Source organism: Mycteria americana, chromosome 2, assembly GCF_035582795.1.
Source record: "Mycteria americana isolate JAX WOST 10 ecotype Jacksonville Zoo and Gardens chromosome 2, USCA_MyAme_1.0, whole genome shotgun sequence".
Lineage (NCBI taxonomy): Eukaryota > Metazoa > Chordata > Aves > Ciconiiformes > Ciconiidae > Mycteria > Mycteria americana.
In genome coordinates, this window is record NC_134366.1 from 137,848,962 (window position 1) to 137,871,718 (window position 22,757).

Below are 22,757 nucleotides of genomic sequence, written 5' to 3' on the forward strand. Positions count from 1 at the left end.
CAGCTGTCCCAGCCGTGTCCCCTCCCAGCTTCTTATGCACCCCCAGCCTACTCTCTGGTGGGGTGGGGTGAGGAGCAGAAAAGGCCTTGACTCTGTGTGAGCACTGCTCAGCGATAACAAAAACATCCCTGTATTACCAACACTATTTTCGGTCTAAATCTAAAACACAGTGCCATACAAACTACTATGAAGAAAATTAACTCTCTCCCAACCAAAACAAGCACAACAATGTTCATTTTTCTTTTGAAAGAAAGTTCATTTCCTTGTAAGCTAGAAATTAAGCAGTATGTCCTAAGCAGAAAGTCTTTTCTTTACTGTGGAAGATACTCATTCTAGACTCAAAAGGGATTTTATGTCGTTAAAACATGGTGCAGATACATTTTGGGAGGTGGCTTTTTCATCAAAGAAGATGCTATAATGCTGTAATGATCATCATCTTTATTTCTCCATTCTTACCATTGTGCTGCTGCAGATTGCCAAAGGGATAGAAGATTGGGAACAGAAATCTAAGATAACTGTGTAAAGAATGGTTTTATATATGTATGGGCAATTTAATAATCCATGCTAATTTTAAAAAAAGACATGACAAACAACTGGTTTAATATTTTAGGTATAAAAAAGCCATAAGGTACATGGCTAATACAGTGAGATGTGCTTTTGGGCAATCTGCTTAATGTAGGCATGATAATAGTGATTAAAGTATAATAAGTATTAATAAGTTGCATTGTTATTACATTATCTCGTAGTCATGTTTCATTTAATCCTAGTGTGTGAGGGCTTTCTTGCAATCAGAGAGTACCTTGTTATTCCAGTTCTCTTCAAAAACCAAGCTATTGACAGGATGAAAGTGTTCCAGTTGAGAGAGGCTGTGCTAGCATGAACAGCCCCACTCCAGATTTGCTGCTGATCAGAGATGGCAGTAGTTGTGGCTGTGGCGCATTTCTGAAGGACTGTGAAAAATGCTCAGACCAATTACTTCATTGTTCCAGCACCCTTACAGCACAGAGGGTCATTACACTCAAAACTAGAAACAAGTGCCCTGAATCCGTCTGTGTAATTCACCAGACAGCTGAGTGGGCTGGGTACTTGTGATGCCTGATCAAAATTCAGCACCCTTAATTACTTGTAAAAGGGAGGATTTTTAAAGACATAAAATTGGCAGTTAGGTGCCTAACTAATTCCCACTGTAAACCTTGTCTGTGAACCTTAGCTGACGGTGGCAAGCAAACCTCTCACTCCGTTAGTCAGAACACTGCGCTCTCATTGCAAAAAGTAACAATGGTAGGACTATTGTATAATTGTAAATCATAGTATGATATAAAACTATAGCAAATGTTGTCTGTGAGAAACAGCTGCTGTGAGAGAAAGGGTGAAGCCATACTCCTTTATTTCTGAAGGATTTGCCTTTGACATCAGAAGACCTTCCCCAACGAAGGGAGGAGAACTTTTTCAACAGTCCTCTTCTTATCCGCTGCTCAGTGACTTGAGGCAGAGCAATGATGAAGCAGCCCTAAAACTTCTGTTCTCTACGTTCCCCATCATGCAGAGTCAGGCTTTAAATACTTTAAGCTGAGGGAAGTCAGAAACAGTTGTTCCTAATAACTTATATTCTAACAAAGCCATTGGATTCAAGCTTGAACAAAGTAGGTGTGTCAGTTTTTCTGGTATTAGAGCTTTTTGGTGATTAGGATTAAGTTGTGATGAAAAAAGGCTACAGATTGAGGAAGTGACTGAATTGTTAGGGAAAAGGTTTTTAGTGTATGGACATTTTGGCTACACTTATGGATGTTTTGCCTAAACCTGAAACATATAAAGTAGTTTCTTGGAACGGGCTGCCCCTTTGTCTAGTACTCTGTGATTTTTTCCAATGACATTTTCCTATTTAGAATATATAAAAATTAAAATTTATTTTTTCTTCTTTTACATTGTATGAAAGCCACAGAGAAAAAAATGAAAATAACTATACAAGGTACAGGGAGCACAACCAATTATTTGTTGTCAAATATACAAAATAAGTGGAAAGAGGGTTTTCTTTTTGAAAAACGCTGATCTTTGGATATTAGCAATTATGTGAACTGGAGGTAGCAACCATTGTTACAGTTACTTTGTAGAAATTCAAGTTTTTTAAATTGTCCATGTATTACTTGAAAATAAAGTAATTGACAGTAACCTATTTGACTACCAAAAAGTTAGGAGTGGGCTAAGGGTTAAGAGAATAACAGAAATCCTAAATACTTTTGTATGATAATTTTGACTATCTCTAGTTGCATTGTCAGGATTCTGGCTTAAGGTGTTTTGTTTTGTTTTTGGTTTTTTGTTGTTTTGGGTTTTTTTAATGTTATGGTAATATACGCAATGGGTTTAATTTTTTGAGGAATTACTTTGTGAAAACTCAAGTCCATATTATTTCACCTGGGATCTGCACCCAAAAAATCACCTCACTGTTGTGATTTTCTGTCTACTGGACACAGGGTGCAAGTCCTCCCTCGTCTCAACTTCAGCCATGATATTTTGTCAGTTTGGAAGCTGCAACAGAAAATTGGTAAGAGTGGGCACACACTAAGTGTGTGGTGGTGACTTGGAAGAAAATTACAAGCTTTTTTACACCCACCTTCTTATGGGTTAATTTATCCCAGTCTTTGCTAATGGAGTTGTATTATCAGTAACTAATGGAGTTTTGCTAATGTTAATGGAGCTATGAAGCCATAACATAAAGATCTGTATGACTGACAGTATGGTAAATCCCACCTCCAGAAGAATCACCATGCCAAGATTACTGTAACAAGCTCCTTAAGAAATTTCTTCACAAGAATCCTTTTTCTTTTCTTTCAATACCACGTAAGAGAGAAAGAGGTAAAAAAAGTTTGCAGGTTTAATTCTGTGATTGCAAAGATAAAAGTTTTCTAAACTTTTAAAATTTTATTTTGGCAAGATGTTCTCAGGAACTGCTCTCTCTCTACATGCTTCTCTAAGAAATACAGTTAGTTTTGGTGTCTTGCTACTGCTTGCAATTTAGTAAAGAAGAAATTTGAGGCATTCTGGTCAATTCAATTCCTCAGCTTAGTCTTCTCTAAATACAGAGTAAATTCTGGGGAACCGATGGGACTTATACAAAAAAAGCATTTTACTAAAAGCACTCCTTTAGATTATGGATGTTTTTCAATTTTATGTGCTTATATGTAACTTAATCAGAAAAGTTAGTAGAGCTTTTTGTGTGAGGCATATAGTTGAATGCACAGTTTTTCCCATTTGCTATTTGGTACTTTCAGTACTTATCTTTGATTAGTGACATAGGCAGTTGAATAGTAAAAGCATTTGACATTTTTCGGAATGGAGTCTTGGAAACGGCAGGGTTACCTTTTGTAGTTTCTTTTGCTGTACTTGAAAATAAATATTTTTAACAAGTAAGTCAGCACGGGGAAAAATTGCTCTTGTGTCCACTCCCAGGTTTCAAAGACCCATTCACAGAGCATCTATGAAAGCAGAAGAAAAGGGGACCAACCTCCAATCTGAGGAAATAAACCCGTATCAAAACAAAATGAAGTGTCTTAACATTATGGGAAATTGCTGAGAAAAGGTAGTTTGTCTGTTTAGAGAGAGCATTTGTGGTTGTAAAATGGATTGACCTTGGTTATGCAAAATACATCCAATGTGATGGAGAGCTGGTTGATGGAAATCAGGTTTTCAAAGTTGAGACAGAGAGAACCTTGAATTATGTTTTTACTACCTCCAAGAGTGCAGTTATTTTCCCTCTAGTAAATGCCCATTGGGGATTGAAGAAATCATAACACATTAAAGTCCTGTTGAATGGTTCAGGTTGGTGCAACCTGCTGATTATACTGTATGGAAATTAGTGCAGTGTCTGGGCTAAATAAAAGTACGAAGATATTAAAATGGGTTAATTGCTGTGAGGGATAGAAGGGTTAGGCAAAATGGATCTTTTTCAATACACTCTACTTTATAACTGTTGAATGACTGAAAACATTCTGTTAACTCCTGGTGTATTTCTTATGTGTTGATCAGGTCTTAAAATTATAATTGCCATTCTCCTAGCACTTCACTGTTTTTAAAACAAAAATTGATATAAGGAAGTCATCTAAACTGAGAATTACCCATATAGAGTTAATGATTAAAAGCACAGTAAAAACCCAAAGAATTCACGTAGTTATGGTATACCAAGTAGTAAGAAATAAAAATGTCATGGAAATAAGCTTATACTGCTGCAATCTTTAGTGTGATTTTAGAAAGAATAACTCTCTGCTCAGCTGATACTGCATATTTTGCAATATCATCTCTTGCATTCCTTGAAGACCTTGTCTTGATAACATGATATGAATTAGAAAACAACTTTCAAGTGTGTGTTCTTCCTATGCATGGGTACTTCTCCACTTTATTTTCACCACCAGGAAATGCTTTTCCTTGGTTTTTGAAGTTCTAACCTTGAAATGTTTCTTTATCAAACCTCATAGGAACCTGGGAAATGATTTGCTTTCAATACATCAGAATTTTCAACATGATAGCATTAAATGTATGATTACATGATCTCTCTATGTGATATGACAGAGGTGTGTAGATGTGTTAAAAATTGTGAGACCAGCTGTGCATATTTGATGTGCTACAGGATAGTCATAATTAAAAGAGTTGGATGACATGATGGAAGCAAGCATAGGAAAGCCTTAGGCAGGCATCAGCAGAAAAGACAAGAGCAAATAAACAAGTTCTTGTTCAGAGGGTTTAGAAAAACTGTTTTGCATTCTATTGTGAAATTTTACTTTGAGATTTTTCTGTCTTTAAATTCCATCTGTTTTCATAGAATCATTTCTACATTGAACCATGGAGAAAGAGAGAAGAGTCATGTCCATGTTGCCCTTTAATTGCAGCATGATGTTATGCATGCTAGTCAGGGTGAGATTTGCATAATAATGTGTCCATCTGTAAATATTATGTTGCTGGTTTAATTTTAGAAAGCAGGTAGAAGTATACTTAAGCTTGTTGTCACTTTGCTGGCATATCTGTTGTTCCCATTTCCATAGTTTTTTGAAAACTCATTTTGATAATATTGCAGCTGAGGAAAGTTAAGAGTATATTGTTTCCAGGCAAATTCACTAATGGAGCAAAGTATGATACATTGTATGGTACAGCAGTGTGCAGAGAACAATATGTAAACTTTTCAGATTAAACCTTACTTTTACTTACTGTAATAAAAGACATTTATAGAAAGAATGTTTCTAAATTTTTTTTTAAATCTGTTTTGTTTTCAGGCATTGCTATTTCTGATGAACTTGATAAGGTAAGATTTACTGTATGCATAATGAACAGTACCAAAAGACAGATGATTGTGCTAATTTTAGGCAATGAGAGCTGCGTCTCCCTGTCCCGGCATACACACTTCAGTTCTGTTGGGTTCAGAGGAAGTTTCAGTATGGAAAGCTGTATGGATAAGTACAGTATATGTTGATGCATTAAGAGCTTGATCCAGGATGGGCTGTCAACTGTGGAAAAAAAATCTCACTGAGTTTAAGAGACTTAATGAGGCCATGGAAATGCTTTTGATCTTGATACCATCTTTGCTTAATATAGTCTGTTGGTTTACTTTGTGTACTTTTGGAAACATTTAGCTTTAAATACCTTTTATTCATGAAGTCTACATTCTCAGATATTATTTGTGAGAATATTTAGGAATAATTTTTGCTTCCTAGATTTGATCAGGAATGCACAGGGCATAAAGATAAGTCTTTACTTCCTTGCTGAATGCAACAAACAATGATCTCTCCTGTTTTTGCCCTTTTGATATATTACACAGTTAACATGAATTTTAGTTTTAGCTGTAACGAATTCTATGCTGAGAGAGTAATCAAGCTAATTTTTCAGAGTTCCAAAGGAAACAGAACACCTTTGTCTTCCCTAATCTCACCAGTGAACAGCAGTACACTTCTAGTGCCAAGAATCATGGGTTGTGTTCTTGGTGTCAGAAACCATTACAATCAGGAAAATAGGATCAAAAGGTGTATAAGACACAGGAATAGTGCCTAATATGGGAGATAATTTTTAAAATATCTTTCCTTTCTCCTGGTAAAATGAGGGCATGAACCTTTCTGACACAAGTAAATATAAAATATCTCCACTGGGTTCTCCAGGAAAGGCCAGTTAGACAAGATTAATCACTGTTACCATGCAGTCATGTGCATATGGGGCTGCCGTTTCAAAACCATGGCCTTTACTTATAATTTTGCCCTTGATCTTGCTTTATTTTGTTGTTCATATTAAAACAGTATGTAAGTCTTCCTTTCTACTATTTCCTTAACTGTGTTCAGAAGTGATGAGAAATGCAATTAGAAAGTCCTTCTATTAGAACCCTTACCTTAAGAATACTTATGAAGAACTCCTCTTCATTTGGTTTTGTTTGTTGAAAAAACCCCTGAAATACTGTTAGTGGGAGGAAGAAGACATTTTGGGCTAGAGCCTGTTATCACATACTTTTTACATATATTTTTTAGGAGATACTTCTGTGTTAATTGTTTTTAAATGGTGATAGATTATTGTTCAAAAACATGCATGTTTTTTAAATTTAATTAGTCAGTGTGAAAATTGAGATGGGGAACATCATTGGTGAATTTCCTCCAGATCCAGTCTGAGCAAAGAGTTAATTTTCTTTTTGTTATCATATACTTTATTGTTTATGATTTAAAATTGGAAGGTGGTATGTTTTTTTATAAATAAGACTTGACATTATGTTATGTACGTTCAGTAGCATACATTACCTGACACCTTTACAATACTGCATCTGCTTTAACATCTGTTTCTGATGAGGACAGGTAAATTGAATGTTCTTGAAATCAAACGTTATTTGGAAAATAAATAAAAACCGAAACAAGAAAGCTCTTAACATGCTTCTTTTGTGCAGCATTGCTCAACAGGCTTCCAGGATAGATTTACAGAAGCAGCGCAATTTTTCGTCTCCATGGGCTTTAGTGAACTTCACTTCTATTTCTTGTTTTGCCCCTTAAAGATTTTTAATGGATATAAAGACTAGTTCTGTGTTAAGAAATTAAGCATAGCCAGGACCATTCTGTGGAATCCTGCCTCTTAGGAATGATCCCTTACATGAGCTGATTCCTGAAATGTTCCTGTGCCTTGTTTCTAAGTGTATTATTTGGCTTGGGCCAAAAGCAACCAAAGGCTACCTGATAATGGTTTAACATTAGACAGAATTTGGTTCCATTTCACCTGAGCACGTTCCCAGGCGATGTTTATTTTTCAGGTATAAATGTAGTCAAGTTCATTGTAATTCCTTTCCCAGAAATACATGCTGATACTACAGCTTCCTTATGTAGGCTGTGGCAGCACTGAATCATTTTTCAAACTGCATTCATCTGTGGTTTGGATTAACCATTTAACCCTTCAGGTACATGTCATGGGTCTAGAACTGGGCATGCCCAAACTTGGCATTGGATTCTGTTATAACATTGGCATTACATAGATGTCGTGAGAGACATAAAACTAAACACAATAATAAATTCTTCTATATGCTCTTCCTTGCTTTGTTTTCCTGACGATCGGGAACATTCTTGGGGAATAGGACAGAGCCCATAATCCTGCTGTTTTATCTGTGTTTTAGATTATGAACTTGGAGAAAACAGAGAATGCATGTGTGTGTTTATTTTTGTTTCTCCTTATGTAAGTACTTTTTCAAAAATTATTTCATTCTGGCTGCAGTAACCTTCAGCTGCCTTTGTCAGGGGAGTACTTGATCAGTATTGTTGGTTGATGTAACTCCTCCTCCAAGTAATCCAGTTAATTAGTTAGTTGCTTAGTAACTTGAGCATTTGGATTTGGAAAACCAGTTTGCTCTGAATTACAATCACTTTTGTGGAAGGGTGTTTCATTTAAACGAATTCTTGTCAAATATCTGCTATTATTAGCTTTGTGCCAGTACTTAGGGCTTCAGACCAAGACAGAGGTAGAGAAAATACAGGCAGACAAGGTCAGTCAAAATGGAAGCTTTCAGTTTGACACAGTCTAATAAAATTTCAAAGTTCACTGATATAATTGCCAAAAGAACTCCTAAGATTACTGCAATTAAAACAGATTTATGGTATTCCCTCCTTTTTCATCTCATTTACTTCAGGCTTGCTGAGTTTGGTGTTCAGTCTCTCTTGATGATTCAGACCGCGTCTCTAGGCCATGGAAGCTATGTAAAATCAGCAACTGGCACTGCTTGTGTAAGGAAAGAAAATGAGAAGGAATGCCTTGTGACTCACAGATTTTAAGGCTAAAGTGCAGAGTTAATATAATACAAATTTCTGAATTGACTTACCATCCTTACCACTGCACAGAAACTGTGCATGAAAGTGTGCGGTTTCTAATGCTTCTCAATAATATGAAGAATTTTGTGTACATAGACAAGTTGAGCTAGGATGTTATCCTTTCAGTGAAATTCACAGAATTCTAGTTTAGTTAAAAAATTACAGAGGAAAAAACACTGAATTTACTGTGAGTGTCAGGGGTTTTCCTAAGTCTGTTAGGACACTTCCCTGGGAAGTGGAAGTTCAAATTCACAGAGAAGTATAGACTAGCCATACTAGTGAAGCTCCAGTGTCCTACATGTGTGTTCTGACCATGGGGCTACTGATGATGCGCCTCCTCTAGAATTTGCTGCTGCTGGAAGAACCTACTTGTGTTTATGTCACAAAATAAAGTGTAATATATGTTGCACTGTAGCATGTCTGCATTGTAAGATACATCGAGGTAGAATGTAGCCAGGACGCTACAATGCAGAAATAAGTTTAAAATGAGTTTATATGATTGTACCCATTTCAGCAATATTTCTGAACCAGACCATGCAAAATAAAGAGTCACAACCTTTACCTCTTTCCACAGTTGAAGACTGACTAAAATAATGTAATTCTAAAGCAATTTGAAAGGAGGCAGGGGAAAGTTTATGCATCTGGCTTTTGATTCTCTAAAGAACACTTAGCAAATGTTTTCCAAGGTTTTTTGGTGGGGTTTTTTTTTGGTGGGTTTTTTGTTTTTTTTTTTTTTGTTTTGGTTTTTTTTTTCTACAAATACTAAGACTAGAAATATTTTTTTAAGTAGATGAGATTTTCACATAATCCCAATATTCCATGAATTGGTGCTTTACTTAAGCTTCATGTAGTGGAGCTCTCACAGATAGTGTGAGACCTGTCACAACATTGTGAAATTTGTCCGGAATTCCCAACAATGTCTTTCAGTCACTTTAAACATTAATAACGGGAGACAGCTAAGTGTTAGAGATCCAGAATCAGATTCGAGTCAAGATGATCTAATAATTCATAACAGATTTTGACCCTCAAGGTTAATATTAAAACAATTTTTTCTATGCTGTGTCTAGGGTATACTTTATTCTTACATGTAGTATTACTACAATGAACACAGGTTATAATTAATAAAATAGAGGAAACAACTACTCTATAAGTAATAAAAATAAACAAATTTCTGCTCACCCAAAAGTATTTCTCACTATGGAGGTTCCCTCAAAAATCCATATCAGAAATTAGAAATACTGAGCTTTTTAAACTATGATTAAATAAATGGATACACAAAAGTTGTTGTTCTCCGTGGTAGGGGTTGCATACTGCAACCACATTGCAGCCTAATGTGAAGATGAGATTCAGCTGTCCTCCAGTCTTTCCCTTTTTCTCCTGGTCTCCACATAAAGGAAGCTCAAGTGTGTCAAATTGGTAGCTACTGATGTGTATAAAAAGTGGATGACACCTGGACTACACCATAAAATAATCCTCTAGGTTCATTTAGTGCAGATTTAAATACCTACCTGTCCTGAAAATATTTCTGTGTACACTAATGTCACTGTCGATCTCTTCTGTTATTTAAGAGGGAATATAAATTGGAAATCAGTTAAGATTCTAAGGTTTATATATTAAAAAAACCCAAACTATAAAAATTTGTTTGAGAACAGAATACTTCACCTGAATTTATTGAAGCTTTTGAAATAACGTGCCAAATAAATGTCCTGGAGCTCTCAATACGGCCGTCTCTGATTCTCCATTTACTGTTTTCACTGTGGCTGCTTATTTAGTTGAAAGGAGGAAAGTAAATTAGGTCACTGAAACTGTGGTGTACTAATCTAACAAGATTCAAAAAGGAAAGCAAGGTGATAAAGTGAGGCAAAGCATGACTATGTAATGTAAATTACATTTCTGTTGAGTAGAGTATGAAAGTGCTGCTTTAATCCCTAAAATGTCTAGAAAAGAAATCAACATAACAAGGATAGACACAGCATTCATGGTTTACTTATTCATATGCTGATGGTACAGTGTCAGGAAAAACTTGTGGTACTGAAAAAAGGGCAAATTTTTAGGTGCTTTTCATTTTCACTTAAGGGACTGAAAGCTTTTAGCAAGATTGACACTGCAAGTTGATGCAAGTTTAACTAGCTCCAGCAACCTTTTTTTATTAGTTACTAGAAATTATGCTAGGGAGAAAGGGAAGGGAGAAAATGGCTAGAGTAGCAGGAATAAACCTCAGGAGGGGCCAAATGGTTCTTACTTAAACTACTGTAGGCACCTAGTGTAATGAAGGCATTGTGGGCAGTGGAATAATCTTTTTTCCTAGGTCATAGGCATATGATGGTAGTCACACCTGTGACAGGTTATGCCTGTCAAGTCACCAGAGGCCACTGTCATCTAGTCTACATTACCTGACTATGACACAGCACCAGACAGATGCACAAAATGTATATTTGTAAGTACATAGAAGAAGACACCAGTGGTTAAGTATTCTAAAACTTCTGAAGCCATGGTGTTTTCCTCAAATTTCTCTCTTCTGTATTGGGTGCATTCCATTTTCAGTGGCCCTACTGTGTCACGTCAACCTTGCAGAAAGCAGACATTTTGTAAAAAGTGAATTAGTCAAGTGATGGAGAACTCTGGACGGACATACGGAGAGTGGAGTGCGGTAATGCACATGCAGGCACGTTGCAGAAAGCAGAACAAAAGAACAAGGGGGAATGAGTCTAATCCAGGGCCTGGGTCATATTTGGCTCTGTCAAAACGGAAGCTCTTGGGAGTTCTGCTAAGCAAAATTACAGCATCTAGCCAGAGCAGGGTAAATGTATTCATATGAAAGCAGTTTGCAGACTTTTTTTTGTTTGTTTCATTTCAGTAGAGGCCTCTACTTCAAACTGTGCTTTTACCATATCTGTGTCAATTAGGAACTTTAAAAATAGTTTGTTTTTAGGAAGATGAGAAGATATGGTTGCTAGGCTAAGTAATCACTGTGCTGTACTTCTTCCAGATGCTCTTTGTTTGGAAAGCATTGTTTTATGGCAGGAATATTTATTGAGACACTGAGCTAGGTAACAGCCAAGGATTTGTTTACCTAAAATTTTCTCTTGTTAAAGGATAGGAATAGAATATATCTCTCATAATTAGGAACACTGTATTTGAAATATCTTTGCTAGCCTAGAAAAGAGTTTAATTAAAGCAAAATAAATATTCCTATCCCATCATTTAGTGTCTTTTTTTTTTTTGCATACATGCTTGTTTTTTAGTTTGACTATACTGTTGTACATGACCCCTTATCTACAACCGTTCTAACATTGAGAACAGAGATACTCAATACTTCAGAACAGCTTTTTCATACAATTTTTAAGGACAATTTGTTTCCTTAATGTGAATTCCTAATATAATGATGCAAATCATCACTATTGTTGTGAATATTCCAGTTGGTTTTGCTTACTTCTTGTAATCCTCTCCAGCTATCTTCTTCCAGTAAGTGGTTAAAAATATGAGTACTAGTTTCAGAAATGCATTTTATTAAAATGTTAATACCATTTTCAGAATTGAAAGATACATTATGTAAATCCCAGCAGGGTTATTTTTAAAATGCCAAATGCAGATGTATTTATTAGTTTTGCATTAATTCATAATGCAAATAAGAGTGATGCTATTAATCTACAACAGTGTTTTGGTTGGGATGTTCTACACCCCATTATACAAGTGACCTCATCTGTTGCTTAGCAGAACTGACACAGTGCTGGTTTTCAGAGTTGTGGTTTTATTAAAAAAATTATAATTTTTCAAGAAAATACCCCAGATTTCTACAGTTGCTATTGAAAAGTAAGACATAGGAGAGATTTGAGGCATTGGGGTGGGCAAATCTCTCAGAATTTTGTTAATGGGAATCTTTTCATTAGTCCATGATTGTTTCTGGGTATTTTGTAGCCCTCTGAAATTATAATGTACTGTACTGTTTTTGTACTTTTTTTAATGAATAGTTTTATTTTCTATTTCTTCTTTTCTTTCCCTATTTACACATGTGGTTGAGAACAAGCAATGCAGTGTTTCTGGGGTTTTTTTTAATTTCTCTTCAGGACACAACAGGTTTTAACACCCCCCTTCTCAGACCTCGTGTGATTGGAGAATGGATTGGTCGCGAAGAGAATGATGCTGACCCACTGGCTGCTGAGATGCTGCAGCCGCCAATACCAAGAAATAAAAATGAGCAGTGGGACAGCGAGGATAGCAGCAGCCCTGGAGGAAGGTGGGATTTTGGTTCTGCCTAGAAATTTTTTAATTTGTGAAACGCATCTTGCCTTTGTAACGCCCTGTTTCTGAGAGCAGGGTGTAGGGCTTTTAAATACCCATGACATAATGTGGCAGCATGCAGAATAAATGGAAGATATTAATATGTGACTGGTTTCTTCTCATGCTTTTATGTATGATTAACTTTTACTCATTTGCAGTGCCATGGTTTTATTCCCTTTTATAAAGCTAAGTGTATGACAAGATTGGGGCCCATTGTGTAATAATTTTGTGATGTATAGCTTCATTCAGGTACTTCAAACCCCTCTGTCTTTCAGTGGTTGGTAGTAGCTGTTTGTTAATCTTCTTGACACTTTAGTGATAAATCTGATTTTCTCATTTAAAGGAAAGATAGACAAAGGAAACAGTACTTATGTTATTTTTAACAGGACTTCCTAAATTCATCTTCAGTTCTTATACTTAGCATCTTGGTGTTAATAACAATTCTTTCTCAAAGAGAAAATTGTATTCTCTGCTGTAAATAACTTCTGATGATTTATTGTGCTTGACTGAGGGTAGGGGAGTATGTTTGTTTGTTAACATGCTTCAGCTGTGTGGAAGAGATTATCATTTTTCCAAGGAGTCCATTTTCCGTGATTTGAAGATACCCGTTTATCACAGAAAGTGTTCACAGCCTTTCTTTAAAAAGGATTCATGCTTTTTTGTTTTTTTTAAGTGTAAAGCTTCTGCACTGCCTCTGTTAATTGCCTTAAACACCTACGGTTCTCCCTCAGCCCTGTAGCCTCTCTCCTTGGTTATAACTAGTACTCTGACTGCAGCAGGCACCTTTTTCTTCCTCTTTTAAGAAGGCAGAAACTCTCTGCTTTCCCTTTGAAAAGGTTTAAGGTATTATCACAGAATCATAGGGTATCTCCAGTTGGAAGGGACCCATAAGGATCATGGAGTCCAACTCCCTGCTCCTCACAGGACTACCTAAACCAAAACCATATGACTAAGAGTGTTGTCCAGATGCTCCTTGAACTCTGACAGGCTTGGTGCCAACACCGCTTCCTTGGGGAGCCTGTTCCAGTGACCGACGACCCTCTTGGTGAAGAACCTTTTCCTAATGTCCAATCTGAACTTCCCCTGATGCAGCTTCATTCCATTTCCTCGTGTCCTATTGCTGGTCACCAGAGAGAGGAGATCAGCGCCTCCCCCTCTGCTGCCCCCCCCCGTGAGGAAGCTGTAGACTGCGATGAGGTCACCCCTCAGCCTTCTCCAAGCTGAACAAGCCAAGTGACCTCAGCCGCTGCTCATGTGTCTTGCCCTCAAGGCCTTTCAACATCTTCGTCGCCCTCCTCTGGACATACTTTAATAGTTTGATGTCCTTTTTGTATTGAGGTGCCCAAAACTGGGCCGCACCAGTGCAGCGTAGAGTGGGACAATCACCTCCCTTGACTGGCTAGCTATGCTGTGCTTGATGCACCCCAGGACACGGTTGTCCCTTTTGGCTGCCAGGGCACACCGTTAACTGATAGTCAACTTGCCATCAACCCAGACCCCCAGATCTCTTTCCATGGGACTGCTCTCCAGCCTCTCGTCCCCCAGTTTGAATCGTGAATATTCCTTCAGTATGTCCTCCATGTGCCTTCTACATTGGAATTCACCTCCCTGTCACAGGGAAACTAGTCTGTCACTTGCTGTACTCTTACAGGCTGTATTCATTAACTTTCCTCACATGTTGGGAATGTTTGTTATCCATGAGCACGTCTTTCTTCTTTTAATTAGATTATTGTGGGGGAAGCTGCAAGTACTACTATTTCAAAGAAGTAGCAGCATGTAGTAGTGATCCCTCAGCCAGACGTTGGACTGGAACCAACAGAACTCAGACACTGAGTCTCTCCAGTGCAGTTCCTGGGAAAGTAATGGAGTCAGCAACTGGCACTGCAGCTTGATTGTAAAGGCCTGGGTTTCTTTTTCCTTATTCAGCAGTCCAGTAAAGACACTGAATAAAGATCTGTTCCATGTTGCAGAGCAAATTGAGGATATTGTATCCCTTCTCTCAATAGGAAGGAGCAGAAATAAGCGTCTCTGATCTCTAGATGGGAGCAAAGAGGTTTAGTTCTGAGTAACAAAGATGATTCAAAGCAGCGTATTTTTCTCTTTGTAGAGGGTGGTACAAGCTGTGAGAAACCTCACAGCTAATTCTATAATTAAAAAATGTGATTAATGGCTTTGAGAATAGTATTTGAGAAGGCTTGTTGAGTATCATGACAAAATCACGTTGCCTGGCATATGAAATTAGGAGAATATGGGGTACTTGATGCCAGGGAGGACTCATGGGACAATGATATCTGTAGTTTTTAGGTGCAGTAAGTGCTGAAGACCTGTTGAAAAATATGTATCATTAAGTGGGAATACTGATTTTCAATGGAAATTAATAACTACTAAATTACATGCAGCATATGGATTTACATTTGGATGACTGATTTTATGTCTGGGATAATTCTTTGCTTCATTAGTATTTTATCAGGTTTTGTAAGGCATTTATAAAAAGCATGTTTGCAGTCTTGCAAAAGAATCATAAAATTGCAGAACTTCAGGATAGTGGTGATACTAAAATTGATGCCACCTATATATGGAAGTATAAAAGACTTGTATTGATCAAGGTTAATCTGAATGTTTAATAATAGTTCACTAATAACAGCCAGTTTCTTCAAGGTCTGATTCAGTGTTACTGGGAATTGAAGTACTATTAGCAGAATTTGGAATTGACTATACACCAAGTGCATGAGACAAGTAATAGGTAATAATAATTTAATTTTAATGTAGCATATACCTAGTACATCCAAAAGTAGTGGGAATAGTATGGATTTTATGAGATTAAATGAAACTCTCAAAAGAGTGAATTTTTTTTCAGTTGTAAAGAAATTTTGGCTACCTCATCTGTATTTCATTCATCTACTTCATAGTTAATGTAGCCTAAAATATTTCAGTTACATTTTTACTTGGCAACTGAAAGAGGGAGCAATTTGAAATTCATATTAAATGTTTCCAGTTATATCTTGTTTAGCAACACTTGATTTACCAACACTTCTAATAAAAAGTGATAGTTTATTGATCACTAATTATCAGGATTTATGTGGTACACCAGCAAACTCTCAAAACTAATCCTAATCTTCAGTTACAGCATAAGAACAGGAAAGTGAAACCTGTAATTGTCCCATTATTTCCAGGTAACATGTTTTCTTTTACCTATCACTAAACATGAGGAAATGCTGCATAAATTAAATACTATATAAATATCCAGAGGATTAGGCATTGACAGATCCCTGGTAGAGTAATGGCCATCAGTGTCATGCAAGTCCCTCTTTCTGTGTTGTTTTTCACAGACTATAGTGTACAAGTTTTTTTTCTGTTTGGTGGAAGGGGAAGCCCTGAGTCCATACACATTCGTAGCATTCTATAGGGGACTGAATAGGCTGCAGAGAATGGCATATTGCTATGGACCACTGATCTGTTGATAACATGCCCATTTTCAATATTGGTCTTTTCAGCATAAAACAGATCATAGTGAGTATACATAGTACATGGTATTTGGGAATTTATGAGTTGTCTGCTTTTTTCTGTCTTTGCAACCACGAACCTCACTTTTTGCTCCATTCAGTAGTGGACAGTGGGAAAGAACCACTATTTCCTCCTTAAAAACATACACTCCTGTGATGATGAGCAATAGAAGCACACATGTTGTATATCTGAAAGGCAGGCCCAGTTACTTAAAAAAAGAAGGGGAATTAATTTTGAGCAACTGAAAGGACAGGTTTCACTACTACCTTGACTAGGAAAGAGTGTAGCCAGTCTGAGGTAGCAGTATTAGTGATGTCTTGTCAAACTGATGAAGGGTCCCTTTTTGCTGTTAATGTTGTGGATTGCTACAGACGAAAGGCTGTATTTGTCACTAGTTTTGTACTGCTGTCTGTTGCTGTTGTAAGGGAGCAAGGTAAGGTATTAATATGTGATAAGGGACCATATAAAAGTGCTGATGGCAATCCTACTGGTACCGAGCTCAACTTTCAGAAATTTGAAGACAGTGAAAATAGTATTAAACTCATTTCCAAGTCATTGTTAGTAGTTTTCTACATGAAAAATTTCCTGGAGAAATTCTGAGAAGAAGCAAGCCTCTTGGGGAAACTTCCTCAAGGGATAATGTATGTACCCAGTGGGGAATTTGGGTGATCTTTAATATGATGCTCTTGTTTCTTAGAGCCCAAAATGAACTAGAGCTTGCAGAGGCCCCATCCATAGCCTCATGTCCTAAGCTCAAAGCCCGTTCTTCATCTCCAAGGTCCACTTTGTCTTATTAGTGTTCGTCTTTGCAGTGGGAAATGAACTATCATTGATTATACTATTATATTATACTATACATTGATTAAACTATTTCATACATTTGCTACAGATCTGCCTTCCTGCAACAGGCTGTAAGATAGTCTGAAGTGTTGCTGATACCCTCATGTGGGGCACCAAACTTCTGTCCCGCTGTCTTTATCTTGATATTGTAAGGAATCAGAACTTGCTCACTGTAGCAAGTCCTGCCTTAGACCCTTCTGCTAACTTCTATGCAGTTCCAGTTGCCTGTTACTTATGTTAGGGACACAGGTGAAGAAACCATGAGAATTGTTATAACTATATAGTCCTTAATCCTGTGGGGTCATGATAACGTAACTACTCAAAGGAGCAGTTCTTTGTTCTCAGCTTTGTTGCTATGTGATCAATGCCTTAGCAATAATGATTAGTAATTGAAATCCTGTTGTTCTGTATATGTAGCTTATTTAGACTTGATTAATGCCCATAAAGGCAATGGGAAATTTCCCATCATCATTCAATCAAAACTTTAGATAGGAACTGAAAACACAAACTGACTTATAACATCCAATGATCAGGGAATGAGTGATAACCAGCTGATTTATGGGTGATCTGATGGCATTAACCTTCAGATCTGGAGGACATCATAGGCTACAGTAATTTGGCAAATGTGTGACATATTTTGTAGAGAGCACCAGTAAAAGAAAGTTGTGCTTTCCTCCCTCACAGCTTAAAAATGGAGCCAAAGACCAAAGGACTAAAACAACAACAGCAGCAACATAAGAAACTGCTGGCTGCCATGCTTTCTCAGGACTCTTTTGATTCTGCTCAAAGCACAGCTCCATCTGTAACTGAAGAAGATATTGACAATGAAGATGATGCAATGGAACTCCTGGGTAACTGCAAAAAATTATGTGCATTTTCTGATACTTTTTTTATTATAGATTAATCTAAAAAGTGTAATATCCAATCAAACATAGATTAGTTTGAATCTGCTCCGTATGTTTGAAGCTAAAGTATCCAGCAGCTGTGTGAAGGTTCATAGGGTTTAACTTGCAACTTTCAGGAGTGAATGTAATGAAGACCGTATAAGTGCGTGAATAAACTGCTAGCTGCATCAAAATCCCATGAAATATCAAATGCTTCAGGTGCTTAAAGTAATTAATTTGATTTCCTACATAAATCACTTGCAGGGTCTACTTGAAGAATGTGTTTATGTACAAGGAGCAGATTCCACTTCACTGGCTTTCACCTGGTTCTTCTTTTTCTTAGCTGTATCACAGTTCTAACTTCAGTGGGTTTTATTTGAGACTTACTAGCTACAAATAGCTTATGCAATGTGAATTTGTAACCTCTCCAGAGAATTTGATTGTAATTTTCCACTAGACTGTATTGTACGTTAAATTGCACTCTAGAAGGCTGTATGCTCACTGCTTTCTCCCTTTCCTAGAATTACTAGTTGTGAAAGGAGGGAAATTGTTGAAGAAAGTTAATTAATAGTCTCTTTTCTGCCATTTTTAAAAGCTTCAATGTAAGATGCTTGAAAGGTAGTCATGGATTTCAATTTTTTTTTTCCCCAGTTTTTGGTATATAGAACTTTATGTGGGATGAAAGCACAGGAAATACACAAACTCAGGATAGCTCAGCATTCTTACATTTATGAGTTCTATCACAAATTATTTGTTTCAGGTTGGACCTTAATCTAAAAATCAGAAAAGCATGTGGTACCCTACTCTGTTTCTGTTATATTTCTGTTGCTTCCTTACTCCAATCTTCATAGAACCACAGAATAGTTGAAGTTGGAGGGGACTGCTGGACATCCCTAGTCCAACCCCTTGCTCAAAACAATCATCTAGAGCAGGTTGCTCTGAACGTTGTTCAGTTGGGTTTTGACTCTCTACAAAGATGGAGACTCTACAATGTCTCTGGGCAACCTGTTCCAGTGCTTGACCATGCTCATGGTAAAAAAAGTTTTTTGTTATGCTTAAATAATTGTGAATTAATACATACTTTCTTTTTTTCAGTAGTTTTAAGTTTGATGCATGCATTTGTTTTTACAGAAAAGAAGAGATAATGAGCTGGGTCACTCAAGTGTCACAGTGGATCAGTTAGTTCTTTGTGTCTGAAGGAAGTCACACTGTTTGTGACTGTGGGCTTGCAGTCTTCATGGAATCAGTTGGTATTTCCATAACTAATCCATGGATTCCAGTGAAGGTGCTAATTAGTCTGTAGCTGCGTTATCTCCTTATTTCCTCCTGCAATTTACAGATCTTTCCAACTTTATCAGTGTGACATTAAAAGCAAGCTGAATGAGTGTCTTGTCCTGGCATAAACGACAGGGCTCCTAAAGTAGTATTCTGTGGCATCTGGAAGGTACAGTAGGTAAGTGTGTGTGTGTGAATTTGTGTGTGATGTTATTGGCCTCATTAGGTATCACATACAGAATAGAATCTTCTGCTAACTTCTGTACAGATAGTGCGGAAAAGGTAGCCAATGGATGTGTAGGTCTTTCCTTCTAGACATTTGAATCCCTCAAGGTATCTGGAACCAGAAAGGCAGTATAAAGGAAATTTTATTTTCTAGTGTCTTGACCTTTGGGCAGAATATTATCTGTGTAGAAACAAGTTTGGGTGGGGGTTTTTTTGTGTTTGTTTTGTTGTTGGTGGTTTTTTTAATAAGGACTCGACTGTAAGAATCCATTCTGGTTTTGTGGCATGCAAAACCTGGAACATTTTTCTGTCACGCATTTCATCAAAACTGGCAAAGTTTGTACAAAATCAACTTCAAATTAGGAAAGGTCATAAACAGGACCTCTGGTTTGGGTAGAGTGTTATGTAAGTGATTCTGAAGCAAAATCATGGCATATTTGATGAATAGCAATGGTTATAGTGATTATAATATAGCCATGGTATAGTAACTACCACAGCTAGAAAGTTCAATACGCACATCTTGGTGTTGAAAGTACTGTGCTTCTGAAAGACTGGCTTTTATTTTAATTCTCATTTTGCAATTTGCTGACAGTATGTGGTTTATATTTGATATAACAGTTATGTTACATACTGCAGAACTGCTCAAAACTTGAGGATATGACAAAGTGTTACACAGGAAGGGTGTTTTATTTTCTTTTGAAGGTAACATAAAGAACTTAAGTTTCTATCAGCAAACATAGGTATTTTTCATTGCTGTATTTTCCAGATCAGTAACTGTATGATACTGGGATTGAAATTGTTTATTATGTACTGCATTAATCCATTAACTGCTTTGATGCTTTTTACACTGCTTATATGCAGTATAACTAATTTCAAATCATGGCTTTCTGCCATCACTGAATTGCAAGGCATTGTTGCATATAGCTACTTGACTTGTTCCCTTTAGAGTTCGGTATTCATTGCTTATGCAGCACTTTCTTAAAAAATCACAAAACCTCACGCTCCTAAGTCTGGATTCTGGGAAAAAAAATTCTACTATTTATAGCAGATGATTTTACTGCGTACCCTACTTATAATGCAGTTTTTTGCAGAACACAAACTTCCATCTTTATGTGTGTTCAAGAGAATCTTTTTCAGAGTTTGGTTGATTTATTTAGGTATTAAAATCATGAAACTGACTGTTGGTATATTTTCTTTTTAAAAAAAAACAACTCCTAGTACTCACATCAGAATTGTCAATGAAGGTTTGGTTAGAATGAAACATTCCAAATAGAAGAAACAATTAAGCTGTTACACTTCTGAGGAATCCATTTCAAAAGAAATATATGTGCAGAGATGAAAAAGAATATTATGGAGCTACCACTCTTTATGTATAAGATAAGATGCATAGGCAGGCTGTTAACACACTGGTAACTTTCTAAGTGTGTTCAGTTATGCAGGTGGCTGAAATAGATTACTGGCAGATAACATCATAGTGGAAAGGATCTTCCTGACTTTAAAATGCTGAGAACTGTAACTGTAAAATCACATATATTTGTAAATGTAAAAGGGTAATGCAATTGAGGTCTGTGACTGAAAATGATATCAAATGGCTTGTTTTGTATACATCGTAATGCCAAGCATTGTGTTTTGTAAATCTAATTGGGAGCTGAAGTAGTTCTTTGTGAAGCTCTGCAGTCCTTTTGGAATTCCATGGCTTTTGGGCTTAAGCTGTCTTTCGCATTTGGCTGAAGTCCACTGAGACTTTGAAATCATGTTGTTCCCTCAGTATCTCACTGATGTCCATTGGAGAGGACTGAACTGTATTTTCCCTGAAATTGACGGGAATATTGATTGAACAGTCACCAAAGCATGACTCATTCGGTTTTAAAAAATCAATTGTTTGATTAAGTGTAAGAATATCATTGTTTAAATGTATCACTGTGCATAAACATACACATGGTAAAAGTGTAAGGTTTTTTTGTAGCACACTTGGACTTAAATATACATTCTTGAGTTTTTTACAAGTAAGGAAGATAAAAAAGAAATTCTGTATTGTTTTTACACTATGACTAAATAGTGATATTTAGTCATAATGCTCAGTCACCTCTTTTCTTCTTGTTGTCCAGTCTTTATGCATGCTCACAATATTAAAAATGTTACCATATGTTAATACATGCTATACAATAGTTAACTATGAAGCACCACTCCAAAGATAAGTGTACCCGGGAAGCTGCCACAGGTGTGATTGAAGTGAAAGGTGGTGATAATTGAAGTCCATTTCCTGCAAGTACATTGATGGATATGCCAGTCTGTATGATTTTGAAAAGCCTTCGTGATTTCAATGCAAATAGTCATATATCTGAGCTAAATTTAAGTGTTTGCAGCATCAGGACTTGTAAAACCATCTCTTCTTTTCTTCAGAGCTGGTTTCACAGTAATAGTGGGTTTTTTGCTCAATGTAGAAATCTTAAGTGAAAGTTCAATGATTGTCTGCTTCATGTTTATTATGTGTAATTCTTGCTATGCAGTAACAAACCAGAATCTTTAAAGATAGAAATGCACTTTAAGTAGTAATATATTTTTTAGCTATTGCTATCAGTAGATACCTGATGTATCTGTATACCTGTTTGCTTTAATAACTCTTCCTCTAGTCTTTAGAATTTTTTTTCCTCAAGAGTTTTCCAAATGTCAATTACTTAATCATTGTAACACTCCTGAAAGATTGGCTGGTGATATATTTACATTTTATAACAAGAGGCGATAAACAGAATTTAGTGGAGATTGCCTTTGCCTGTAGGATGAAACAATAACTCAGTGTCTGGTAGTCTACCCCTTATATAGTCTATACTGCTTTTCTAATAAGTCTCTGAGTGCTTTAATGAAAGAGTGTCCAACCTGCAGTGCTTTCAGTACATTTCCTCTGGTTCAACAGACATTCCTGATTTCCCTGTTTCCTAGAGGTCTTTGGCAACATGCAGGAAACAGACTCCAGACCTGATAAATTATTCTAATATTAGCAGCAGGTTGTTCCTCTTTGTTGTCTCTCCCAGCTGGACAAAAGCTTCTCCTCCATTATGTGACTAGAATACATCATTTGCCAGAAGAGAGGCCACGAGGCCCTGGGAAAGATGGTATGTGAGTTGTACTACATCTTCAGGAGAGTTTTCTGGCCCGCAGCCTGTTTTGCTAGGGTTTAAGTAGAATGATTATGTGGGAGAAAGCTGTGTGAATTGCTCATCATGTCCCCTTTTGCTGACTCTTCTTTTTTGGAAGCTATTGGGAAATCAGCAACATTACCAGTGAGCATCTGCTGTGTAGCGCATGCACAGAAGCTAACACCACTGGGAGACAGTAGGCCTCTTCTGCATGCAGAGACCGGCTGTACTATACATTGCAAAATTTTCAGTGGCAGATGTAATGCACTGGTGCAAGTGTGCGTTACAGATCTCCATTAGAAGGG

The 22,757-nt window shown here is 36.9% G+C and overlaps 1 protein-coding gene across 1 annotated transcript in view; it reads left to right on the forward strand.

Annotated features, from left to right (window-relative positions):
- The window catches only part of C2H8orf34 (chromosome 2 C8orf34 homolog), a 174,369-nt gene that overhangs the window by 51,923 nt on the left and 99,689 nt on the right, over window positions 1-22,757 (forward strand). The window contains exons 5-7 of the mRNA XM_075495726.1: window positions 5,262-5,290; window positions 12,374-12,543; window positions 17,616-17,782. Coding sequence (XP_075351841.1) covers window positions 5,262-5,290; window positions 12,374-12,543; window positions 17,616-17,782 — 366 coding nt within the window. The remainder of the gene's footprint in view (window positions 1-5,261; window positions 5,291-12,373; window positions 12,544-17,615; window positions 17,783-22,757) is intronic.